This window comes from Penaeus vannamei, chromosome 15 (genome assembly GCF_042767895.1).
Source record: "Penaeus vannamei isolate JL-2024 chromosome 15, ASM4276789v1, whole genome shotgun sequence".
Classification (NCBI taxonomy): Eukaryota; Metazoa; Arthropoda; class Malacostraca; order Decapoda; family Penaeidae; genus Penaeus; species Penaeus vannamei.
The window spans coordinates 12,122,144-12,134,643 of record NC_091563.1 but is presented as its reverse complement, the minus strand read 5'-3'; the positions used below and the strand labels follow the sequence as shown (position 1 = coordinate 12,134,643).

Genomic DNA, 12,500 nt, shown 5'->3' with positions numbered 1-12,500 from the left:
CTCTTCCTCTCTTTCTCTCTCTCTCTCTCTCCCTCTCCCTTCCATCCTCCTTCCTCCCTTCCTCCCTTCCTTCCTCACCCCCTCCCTCCCTCCCTCCCTCCCTCCCTTTCCCCCCTCTTTATCTTTCCCTCTCCCTCTCCTTCCCCCGTGCCCCTGTCTCGGAATCCTCATGCACGCCGGAGACAAGGAGGAGGTCCTGAGACCCTGCAGACGGAGCGGGAGGTGAATGATTACAGACTCCGGCGATGAAACTTGTATTAGGCTTCTTTCTCTTTTTACAACTGCTCATTTGAGATATTAAGGATCGCTTGGGGAGAGGGGGGAAGGAGGGGAGTGGGAGAGATGGAAAGGTCATGAGGATTCATTTATTTATTTATTTTTACTTTATCATTTTTGAGTGAGGAGTTGATGGTAAGAAAAGCTAGATAAAGAATATCACTATTTTTTACATTCACATTGGAATTTGCTTTTTCTTCGCAAAGAATACAAGATAAAGGTCAAAGGGGATGGCAAATTTATGTAGGTGCTTTTAAGATAAATGATCAGAGACTCCAGCGAGAGGTACATGGCTCCTGTTGCATGCGTAATGATAGCCTCGTGTTAGGAGAGTGGCAGCGACAAGTGCCTCCGTGTTCTGTGAATGCTTCGTTGCATTAAGTGCTTGCCGCTGCGTGTCTGGAGAGAAAGGAAGAGGAAGGAAGTAGGCAGTGGGACATAGAGAGCGTTGTTTAGTTCCTATTATTAATTTCTCTTTTGATCTATACGATGCATTGAAAGTTGATGGCTTGAATGCGTTTCCTAATGTGAATTCGATGTGCGTTTCAGGGAGTTCCTGTCCGAGCTGGAGGCATGTGGTGTGGACCCCGTGGAAGTGGCTCGCTGCTTCGTGAGGAACAACAACGGGTTCGCGATTTACACGCAATACTGCACCAATTATCCCAGGTGAGTCGCGCGACATCCCGGCGTCGCTGACCCAGATGTGCCTCGAAAAGGAGGCTTAGAGAACGCAAAAAGAAAAGGCTTCTAGAAGTGGCTTTCAGTTGTGGACTTAGTATTTGTGTACTTTTTATATTTGCATTTAAGCTTGTGTTATTAACCTATCATGTTGTGCCCATCATTTCATTTGTCTGTTTGTGTCCAGGACGGTGTCGGTACTGACCGAGCTCATGCGCGGAGAGGCCTCCGTGCGAGCCTTCCGCGAGCGGCAACTCGCCCTCGGCCACACCCTGCCTCTCGGCTCGTATCTCCTCAAGCCCGTGCAGCGCATCCTCAAGTATCACCTCCTCCTCGGAAACATCGTCAAGCACTTCGAGAAGGAATGCAGTGGTTACTCCGAGATCTGGAACGCCCTCTCGGCCATGACGGGGATGGCGCACCACATCAACGACATGAAGCGGCGCCACGAGCACGCCGTCAGAGTGCAGGAGATTCAGTCGCTGCTCTACGGCTGGCAGGTGAGCGCGTCCCGGGTTTGTTCGTCAGTTCGTAATGTACAAGGTGCTAGAACTGCATAGAACCCTTCGCTGGAGAAAAGTAAGCTCTGCTAAATGTCATAGAGAAAGAAATATTTGTTTTTATGCGATGATCAATGTACGATTATTCTCCAACAGTTTGAAGATCTTACTACTTACGGCGAACTGGCAGCGGAGGGAACGTTCAGAATGTGGGGCGCGAAGGGCCTTCGACATGTGTTCCTCTTCGACAAAATGATCCTTATCGCCAAGAAGAAGGAGGAAAATATTCTTATGTACAAGACACACATTCTGGTGAGTAATCTCGCAACGTCACAGCAAGACAACCGGGGTTGTTATTTCTTCTTTACTATTATAATAACATGTGATATATATATGTATATATATGCGTGTGTGTTTGTGTGTGTGTGTGTGCGTGCGTGTGTATGCGCGTGTATGTGTGTGTGTGTATGAAATATCAGCATAACAATCACACATTTGTTTTCTTTTCAGTGTTCAAACTTGATGTTGATCGAGTCTGTGCCCGGAGAGCCCCTCAGCTTTCACGTGATTCCGTTCGACAACCCGAGAATGCAGTACACCCTCGAGGTAAGGGCCACATAACATGCCTGTTAATCTTCGTTCTATTTCAGTATGAACGGCTCATTTTTGCTGATTAATAGCGTGAAAAATCCCTTTCCTCCTTTAGATGATGATTAAATACCTTCAATTTTACGTACATGAAAGGGATAACCATTTCTTCACTCATCCATGCTTTTGAAACGATAATGAATTCTCTAACGAACGTATTCGATAACGAATTCTCATGCACTAAAAGGTAACTGATTGTCTTCGTGTTTTCCTGTAGGCGCGGAGCTTGGAGCAGAAGAGAGAGTGGACGCTGCAGCTGAAGAGAGTCATCCTGGAGAATTACAGTGCCAACATACCCGCCCACGCCCGGCAGCTGGTCATGGAACTCGGCCAGAGCAAGCCTGACGGTAAGTACGGGTGGAGAAGTGTTTTTTTCTATTTCTCTGTTTTTTTTGTTTTTCTTCAGATTTTTTATTGTTAAGTTGGAAGAGTATTTTGTAGTTTTTCTTCTCTTTTTTTGCTGTTCTTTATGTTTTTCTTCAGCATTTTTTTCAAGATTATTATTATAATTATTACTTGGAAAAGGTTTTATTTAGTGGTATCTACACATTGTACGTGGACTGATGAGCTCGATAGTAATGGTGTAAACCTTCCAACAGACGTACTGATGTCGGAAGTGCGCAGCAGCGGGCGGCGAGCGCACCACGCCCCTGAGTACCTGGAGAAGAGGAAGGTGGACCGGGAACGGCGGAGATCGTCTGAGGGAGGACTCAACACCAAGCTCAGACTCCGGCGACCCAGCAGAACGAGGAAGGAGAAAGAAGAAGTAAGTCAGAAAAGCTTTGATGCACTTCGTTTGGCATTTGTTCTCAAGGGAACTTATGCAATTTATCGCGACCGCGCACACACTCACACTCGCACTCACAGAATTCACATAACTCACACACGCACACACTTGTTTTGGGGAGATTTTGAGAGTTTGTTTCACCTGGAAAGTGATAATGTATGAAAAATTATTTATTGATTCCGTCTGTTCGCAGAAGGTGACGCGAAGCCGGAGCGTGAGCCGCACCAGAGATACCGAGGACGAAGAGATGGACCGGAAGGTGTCAACAACCTCAGCGCCGACGTCGTGTGAGAAGCCCAAGGTAAATTAGGAAAAAAAATCTTTCCACTCTTTAATTCGGCAAACACTTATTTCCTATAAAAAAAATACATTTTATCAGGGATATTAAGTCTGTTTTTCCTTACAGCTGAAGTTGACGATGTGGGGGCGCCGCCGCTCAGAGCCCGGCATCGGCAGCCGGGAGTCGCTCTCGCTGGCCTCCACCATCAACCTGGACGAGGCGCTGGACACCCCGCCCCCCAGCCTAGGCGAGCAACCGCAGTCCCTCGACGCAGCCACACCCACCGGACCTGCCACTCCCGAGGTCAGTGCTTTCACCGCGTGCCTCCTTTGTGGTGATTTTGATATAATGGCGGTTTACTAGTTTAAGGAAGGAATGGTCAACAAAATGTTCTTAAAAGTGAATTGTTGCTGCTCCACAGGTGTCCCTTGACGGAGTTTCCATGTCCGAGTACGAGCGAGAGGACGGAGAAGGGAACAGGACGGGCAGGGAATACGAAGAAGGCAGCGAAAACGGAGAAAACCTCGAGGAGATCATCAGCCAGCTCCTTCAGAATAAACTGCAGCTGCAGAAGCTTCTCCTGAGCAAGCAGCGCCGAGGCTTGATGAGGAAGCTCCCGCTCCGCTACGAGACGTCCGACACGGAGAACGAGGACGGCCCCTTCAAGGCCAATGGCTCGTACGCAGGTTCGGACGCCGGCGACACGCTCCGGCACGAGGACGTGGGCGACTATGTGGACTTCTATTTCAATGGCATGGGCAAGGAGGGAGAGTGTGCCACGCACACTGAAAGTGCCAATGTTTCCAGTAGTGAATGCCAGTCGATTTACAGCAGTGCCGTCTCAGTGCACCAAACGTGTGATAACAAGTCTCTGTCTAGTGAAAAGAAGACGAAGCCTGTGAGGAGATCGTCGTCCGACCTCAGCTTCAAGAAGATGCCAACACTCAAGAAAATGAACTCGAATTACGACAATCTGCTCAACATCTGGAGCACGATCAGAGGGAAGAGCCCCGAGAAGAGGCAGAGCGGCGCATTCCAGCAAGCCAAGACCTCACATACTCCCACGGCGACATTAGAGAGGCCGAGGTTAAGGCGAGCTCAGTCCTTCTCCGCGGAGAAGTGTCTATCGAATAACCACGAAAATATTTACGTCTCGGCGGCGCAGCTCACGCCCCAGCCCCACACGGCTCCCGCGGAGACGTCGAAGCCCCCGGAAGTGTGGGTGCGCGACGAGAGCCCACGGGAGAACCGCGAGCGCCCGGTCACCATCGCCTTCTACAACAGCAACGAGGTGAGCCTAAGCGCGCTCGAGCAGTACCTCAACCAGCCCCGGCCTCCGAGACGGTGCAGCGAGCGGTTCCCCTACGACACCGAGGACAATATGACGGATTACTCCATGACGCCGCACATGAGCATGGACAACATCCTCAGCATTCACCCCGAGCACAAGATTTACAAGTCTACTAATAATAAGTCGACCTTAAAGACTGTGTTAAACAAAATCACGAGTCCCAGAAATAACAAAACCGTGTCAGAACCTTCAGGCTCTGTCTACAATTACTCAATTGAGAGTGAGCTTGATAAGGGCGTGGATAAGAGAGCGAGTAAAATGGTGTACAACATGGCGAGACAATGTTCCAAAACCCTGAAGGAACGCATCAAGCAGATCCGAGCCGAGGATATCGAGAAAGCGCCCGTCCCCAAGTCCCCAACGGAGAACGTGTACGCCCTGCCGATGTACAAGCAGGGAAGTTCGAGTATCGGGGCTCGTTTGGCTGGTACGAACGAGCCTTCCGACTATGCCGTGCCGAGAATCCGACCTCTTGACCAGAAACCCAAGTCCGAACTCAGACCCGACTCGGTTCTCTCCTCCTCCTCCATCCTCACATCTTCCTCGTCCTCCTCCTCGTCTTCCAGTCGTGATACGAAATTTTTAGAAGGCATTGAAGTCTCTAATAACATGGCTAATGTGGAAGAGGAAAATGAGGAAAACCAAGAAACCCCTTCATTCGACAGCGACGCCTCAGCCGACAGTTATTATGAACGATCCTTTGAGGCGATAGAGAACCTGGAGACCGAGATATTCCGAGACAGTGCCATCTACAGCGACCCCGAAGACACGGAATCACCCCCGAACAGCCTGAATCAGGAGCGGCCATCCACTAGTCCCAAGTCCAAGACCCCCAATTCCAAGAAATTCTCCCCCAGATCTTCAACGAAAGTCACGAAAAAGGCTGTGTCCCCCAGCCGCCATGCCTCCCCCGAGATCGTGGTGACGCCTGAGGAGTCGTCGGCCGCCGCGGAGGCCGAGTCGACGTCCTCCAGCGGCGTGGCATCCATCAGCCCCCGGTCGTCCCCTCAGTCGAAGAAGGTCCCGCCCCCCGTCCCCGCCAAGCCTGACAGCATAAAGACCAAGCGCCCGTGCGGGAACCTTATCATGCAGCAGCTCAAGAACCTGGAGGAGTGCACGAAATCCAGTCGCGACGACCAAAACAGCAGTCCCTCGTTCGACGGCTTCCGAAGCCTGGACGACCGCCGAAAGGAGCTAGAGGTGTGTCGGTTCAAGGGGGACGACGGAGAAGAGCCCAGCACGTCCCCCAGAGGAACCCCAGAGAGAGAAAACAGTGCGGACAGGAGCTCTCGGTCGCCGAGATCCCCCTCTCTCATGACTCCCCCTATTATAAAAAATCCCATTACTTTATCTCCCCTTAGTTTACCCGTGACTAGGTCGTCCTCAGTACCACCCAGACTCTCCCCGCGCCCCTCACTCACGCCCGAGTCTCCACTGCCTGCCTCTGTTGGAACGCAAAGTCCAGCAGGGAGTGAGAGGGCGTCACCACTGCCGCCGACGTGCCAAGATGTGGAGGAGCTGGATGAACCGCGCGTTGCCAGGGGTTGGGTGCGACATGTTATAGGGAAGTTACAAGCGGAAACAGACGTGTGATAGTAAGATGTATGTATGTATGTACACACACACACGGACATACATGTGTGTGCGTGTATGCGTATGTATGTATGTATGTGTGGAACATGCTATTTAATGGCGTAATAGCTCACAGACAATAAAGTGCATTGTGTTAAAACAGTAAAATACTATGTTCTGCGACAAATGAAAACTAATTTTTGATCGTGAAAAGTTATAACCGATGGACATCCTTACCAGAGGGTTTGAATGTTAAAGCTGCATTTCGAACCAAAAGTTTCCCGAAACCCTTTTGCCCTTCAGTAAGTTCTATGAACTTATATTCAAAATAGATGAGCTTGCCATTGCATTATCCAGTGAAGACGAACGTGGAGAAAAGGCATTGACTTTGCTGCACAATTGGTTTTTTCATACAAACTAGTCAAAGACAATCTCTTTACGGCATAGTGTTAAATAAATCAAGGTCAAAAACTTTCGAAATCCTGCATTTATTACTCTTCAAGTTTAAACTCATTTTTTACCTTATAATTAATACCTTTCGGCTTTATTATACTTTGTTATTGTTTCTTTCCATTTTACTAGAAGTTTTTGACCTATATGTATTATTTTTGTTGGTGCTTTAAATATGCATTATTGAATTATTAATTGAGATTTGCTTTCATTTCTAGTTCCATGTGATGGCTTTCCCCCATAATTGAATGCTATTAATTTTAACTAAAGATTCTATGTTTTAATCCTCACCTTCTCTTATGCTCTGTCACTCAGTGATTGTGTACAGTGTCACGATTGCGGGAAGCGGTGGGAATCCTTATTGATCCTAAGGCTCAAAATCCTGTTTTTTTGTTCAGTCTTAGCACCCATAAGATTATCACCGTTGTCCTGGCGGGAGTGAACTCTATATGATTGTTTTCTTTTGGTACATTATTATACGGGAACTTTTTATTACATTTGGATGTTAATGTAAGGATCCTTTTTGTGCTTTTATAAAGCAAAGAACCTATGTACAGTTTATACATACTATAATGTTCTAATAAAAAATACAATACGAAGTGCTTCTTTTATTTCATATGTTATGATCATTTATTACTTTTGTCAATCAAATATAATAAATAAGTCGTATCTACTATACGGAAGAGGAAAATACAAAACAGATTTTCTTCATATAATGAATGTCTTGACCGCAGATAATCTTCTTTCCATTAGCTGACGAGAAAAATTACTTAAAGGTAAATAATCATGTTCCTTATGATTTATATTTAATGAACAGTATATAGAAAAAAAACAATTTCTCCTTTACCTTTCTTGTAAATGACATGATAGACTATCCTTAACCATATCACTAACACTTACATCCACACACACATATAAATTGTATATAATATATATTATATATATATATATATATATATATATATATATATATATATATATATATATATATATGTGTGTGTGTGTGTGTGTGTGTGTATATATATATATATATATATATATATATATATATATATATATATCTATATTATATATATATATATATATATATATATATATATATATATATATATATGTGTGTGTGTGTGTGTGTGTGTGTATATATATATATATATATATATATATATATATATATATATATATATATATATACATATATATATATAGTTTTAATCATTTTCTTTATGATTCCTAAATATATTTCAGAAACTATTTAAATCACGTATAGTCTGCACTTAAAAAAATTATTTATACTGCAGAACATGATTTCCTTTGTCAAAAAACGGTGGTTCTTCCAAAATCACATAATTTAGGTTGTTTTGTGTCCTCTAATCTTCAGCTTAAAAGTTTCTGCAGTGTGTTTATTCATAGTTACAAACGGAAAACCTGAATGTGTGAGCCCCATGGCTGTAAAAAAAATATATATATACACTGATTAAATGGCTTTACTGCCCAGTACGCTTCAATTGAACTTCCTCCATTCAACCACCGGCATACGATAGGTCACACAACCTTTAAACTAATGTATGGAAAGATGACCATTTTCCTTGATATACACATCGGTGTCCACTCGAAGCATTAAGCATTGTGGTCAATGACACCTTTGCTGAGCTGCAGTTAGACAGCACTGATGAAGTGACAATCAAACACTGATTTCTTCAGTGGCATTTACCTGGCAATGAACTAATCTGTATCTCATTTGGTCGTGGAATAAATACATCATGGAACACAGAAGCTTTGGCATCCGAAGAATGCGACGATATGTCCCTGGTTTCCTTATGCATCATTCTTGAGTTGTTTCTCCGAGGATGAAGAACGACAGACGAAGTAGCGCATAACACGGTTCCCTTAAAGCTTGTTCTCTAGCACAATATATTGTTCAATCTTGCCAACGCGAGAATGGCATCTGAACTGTCATAGGTATGAAGATCCGCTTCAATGTACGTTCCCGCACCATATTAACAGCTGCATTCCATAGGCTAAGAGCCTTTCTCTCCAGGCTACTATTTGGGCCATTTATAGACAGAGATGATAGTTTTAGCATGATTAACTGAATTTCTGAATATCGTCCAAACTAATAGACCCAAGTGTTATTATTCGTCCTTTAAGCGAGGTATGGGTTGTATTTATAAATCTTCGTAATCATAATGAAGTTAAATTCGAGTTCTCCACTATTACTTGAAAATAGGGAACTTTAAATCGTTTGTCACGGATTTAAGATAGGCCCAAGTTACGCGTACGGCACCCGTGTCCGATTTTTCGCGGTTAGTCGTACGGCACACACATGCGTATGCGCATATAAACGTCCTTTCCGGGTAATAACTATGAACCTAACTTGACCTAATTGAGTGTGGTATTATCTTTCCGTTTCAAGACGCCGCCATCTGTTTTGTTTCACAAACGCAGGATACTAATCGGGGGGCTTTTCTTCCGTACCAGTAGTCAATTCCTCTTCTCTCAATCATCAGATAACGTTTGAAAACGCATTCCCCACATGAGAACCAAATGAAAACTTTGGATATATATGGGTCATTCTTATGTACGTATATATATATATATATATATATATATATATATATATATATATATATATATGTGTGTGTGTGTGTGTGTGTGTGTGTGTGTGTGTGTGTGTGTGTGTGTGTGTGTGTGCGCGTGCGTGTGTGTGTGCGTGTATCTATGTGTGTTTACTTATATGGATGTGAATATATATATATATATATATATATATATATATATATATATATATATATATATATATATATATATATTATGTATGTATTCAAATACACACGCACGCATGTATATGTGCATGTATGTATGTATGTATGTTTGATATTGTAATATCATATAGGAATTTATGTATGTATGCATTTGTATAAGGTGCGTATGTATGTATATAGCTGTGTATGTATGTATGTATAAACGTAGTCACGTATTTACGTGCTGCAATAACCAAATCATGTTTTATTTCGCTTCTTAAAGGTAATGTAATTGGTGTGTGTCTGGCATTGATTGGTGTGAATTACTTTGGAGTCTTGTAGAGCCATGGAAAAATCTCATAAAAAGTTTCGAATTCTTTCACGAATAGCCAGATAAGGTTTGAAGCTTCGTTCAGGGTACACGACGCTCTGGGCAAGTGGTTCTCAGCCAGTGGTCCATTTTGATATTTTCTGTCTTCCTAAACGTGTTAACTGGTTTTGGTGATTAACTGGAAACTGGTGCGTATGTCTGTATACCTGTCTTAACCTATGAATACTGCATTAAGAAAAATATCATTACAAAGTATATTGCTAGTTAGTCACATTTCGTTCCTCTTATTTGATGTCTATCACCAAAATTTTACTCCAGTCTTGTCCATGAAAAGAATATGAAAGTTTGGTTGGAGGAATTGTTTATCATATAACAAAGCGTTGGCTGTATGCTACTGATAGTACGACCAAGTTATGCCTTAAAGAAATTCATTTGAAACAAATATTGTGTCTACTATTGTATGAAATTTTTACAGAATTCTGTTCGTATGGAATGCATTTCAAAACCGATTGTATTACTATTGATTATTGTTATTGTTATTGTCATTATTATCATTACTATTATTATTCATTGGGCTGATAGTTTCTGGCCTGAGACAGGATGATAACCATTATCGTAGACATCACCTTTTGGTGGTAATTCAATGAATATGTTTCTTTTGTGTGTGTGTGTGTGTGTTTATATTTTTCTATTTTACGCAAGGTTCACATCACCGAGATATTTACGTACAAGGATATCATATTGCACCATCCTCGTTTCTGATTTTTGTTGCTCCCCGGGGTTCTTGTCTTGACGGACAGGTGTGTGTGTCAGGGCTGTCAGCTTTTCCGTAGCAGCATTTCTGCGTTCTCTAAACATCAGATAATAAAGAAAACGGATTTAATTAATAATATTGGACCATGCACTATCAAAAACGGAAGAATGTTAGATTTCAGTTCCAGTGCGTAGGATCAAAGTCTGGTAATTATGAGATTCCTTGCGTTACTTTCTTGTTCATTGAACTACATGAAACAGTATACAATAAATAGATTACCAAGCCAGTAATGTAACATTCAATAACATAAAATTCGCCCGAAACTCTTTATAGAAAATGTATTAGATGTATAACTAAATAAAATGCGATATTGAAAATGTAAACGATTTATCTAAAAAGTATACGACTATTCATAGTGAGTGTGATGTAGGACTGAAGGTTTAAAGTCACTCGGTGAGACCGTGGCTCTGCCTTTGGTGAGGCCCAGCTAGAAGACCAGCTGAAGTGACATCGGATATAATTTCCGACGCGATGACGTTCGGTCTGCCACATTAAATCAGTTCATACCAGGATGGTTTCAGCGATTTTCATGTTTTTTTAATCATGGGAAAGTATTTCATTATTGTTCTAAACACTTTTTTTTTGCATCAAAACATCTGTAGTAATACAAAATAACAAAAATAAGGCTTTCGGAAAGAAATTCCGTAGTGACGTAACCATCCGTCTTTCGTCTTGTTTCCGTTTAGCAGACGGATTTCCGTAGAATTCCAGCCCAGGTGTGTGTCTAAATTTGCTTGTTTATGTATGCATACATACTTGTTCCTTGTTTGGAATTCTGAAAACAGAAAAGAAGAAAATAACGTTTATCCGCTCATCACATCAATCTCGCCCCACTGCTGAAATAGCTCATGGAATATCCTCCAATCAAGAGAAACATCCAGGTCTAGAAATTGAATCCCGGCATTTCCAAAATCCAGTTATGAACCCAAGGAATCGGACACAAAGCTGCGCCTGCATCCGAAATATATGTTAACCTAATTTCCACATCTTCTCATTAGTAACTCTTCTTCGGAAGATGCTAACGTCACTGACAGAAAGCAATTTGTGCGCGTTTATGGTCGTCGAGACTGTGATGAAAAATGGACGAAAGATAAAGAAAAAAATATGTCCGTTAGAAAGAGAACAAAATAGACGTTATTGCCTTATGATAACTGAAGGGAACTCGCATATAATTTATGTTCTGTATTTTTTCGTAGAATAAGGGATGATATAGAACGAAAAGTATTTTTTACTTTACACATTAACTACAAGAAGAAAAAAAGAAGAAAAGGTAACATTGTTTACCGCAAAATATATGTATGAATGGCTGGAAATAACATTGGTGGAACGTTTATCGCAACGAAACGATGTAAGCACACAGTCGTAAGTGCGTTTACTATAAGAATAACGCAATCATGGCAAGCGGCTGCTGGCTCTGTATATAAATAGTTTTTTCTCGGTACATCTCTCTGATGGTTCTACAAAGGAAAAATGATTGTATGAGCCGAGAAGACAATCATTTTCTCTTGTTGTTACTGCCTTACAGGTAAAAGAAAACCGTTTGTCCCTTGTACAATCATAAAGAATGCTATATATATATATATATATATATATATATATATATATATATATATATATATATATATATATATATATATATATATATATATTTTTTTTTTTTTTTATTTTTTTTTTCTCTCTCTCTCTCTCTCTCTTCTTTCTTCCCTTCTCCTCATGTTTTCTTTTTGTTCTGTTTGCATGCACTGTATGTATGCACTGTATATATGCACATGTTCTTGTTCTCCATCTGCTTCTTCTCCTTCCCCTTCTTCTTCTTCTTCTTCTTCTTCTTCTTCTTCTTCTTCTTCTTCCTCTACCTCTTCCTCCTCCTCCTCCTCCTCCTCACCCCCTTTTCTCTTCTGTCTCCCCTTTTCCATCTCTTCTTTTTACACCTACCTCCTACTACAAATATTCCAGCTCCCCCTCCTCCTCCTTCTACTTCGTGTAAACAGAGAAATTGCGGCAACGGATTGTTATCAGGGTCCGCTGACCATTAATGGTAAATTGGCTTTAATGATGGTAAACACAGCATA

At 42.2% G+C, this 12,500-nt stretch overlaps 2 protein-coding genes across 5 annotated transcripts in view; both read left to right on the top strand.

The window, feature by feature from the left end:
- Window positions 1-7,141, top strand: part of GEFmeso (Guanine nucleotide exchange factor in mesoderm) — a 360,178-nt gene extending 353,037 nt beyond the window's left edge. For all 4 annotated transcript variants that reach the window (XM_070130437.1, XM_070130438.1, XM_070130436.1 and 1 more), the window contains 9 exons: window positions 826-942; window positions 1,142-1,454; window positions 1,611-1,766; window positions 1,965-2,060; window positions 2,320-2,449; window positions 2,702-2,868; window positions 3,083-3,190; window positions 3,296-3,472; window positions 3,591-7,141. In XM_070130437.1, the coding sequence (XP_069986538.1) occupies window positions 826-942; window positions 1,142-1,454; window positions 1,611-1,766; window positions 1,965-2,060; window positions 2,320-2,449; window positions 2,702-2,868; window positions 3,083-3,190; window positions 3,296-3,472; window positions 3,591-6,113 (3,787 nt within the window). In that variant the 3' untranslated portion in view covers window positions 6,114-7,141. The remainder of the gene's footprint in view (window positions 1-825; window positions 943-1,141; window positions 1,455-1,610; window positions 1,767-1,964; window positions 2,061-2,319; window positions 2,450-2,701; window positions 2,869-3,082; window positions 3,191-3,295; window positions 3,473-3,590) is intronic.
- A 3,372-nt stretch (window positions 7,142-10,513) lies between these two features.
- LOC113817754 (uncharacterized) overlaps window positions 10,514-12,500 on the top strand; it is a 9,978-nt gene continuing 7,991 nt past the window's right edge. The window contains exon 1 of the mRNA XM_070130130.1: window positions 10,514-10,627. Within this exon, the coding sequence (XP_069986231.1) occupies window positions 10,514-10,627 (114 nt within the window). The remainder of the gene's footprint in view (window positions 10,628-12,500) is intronic.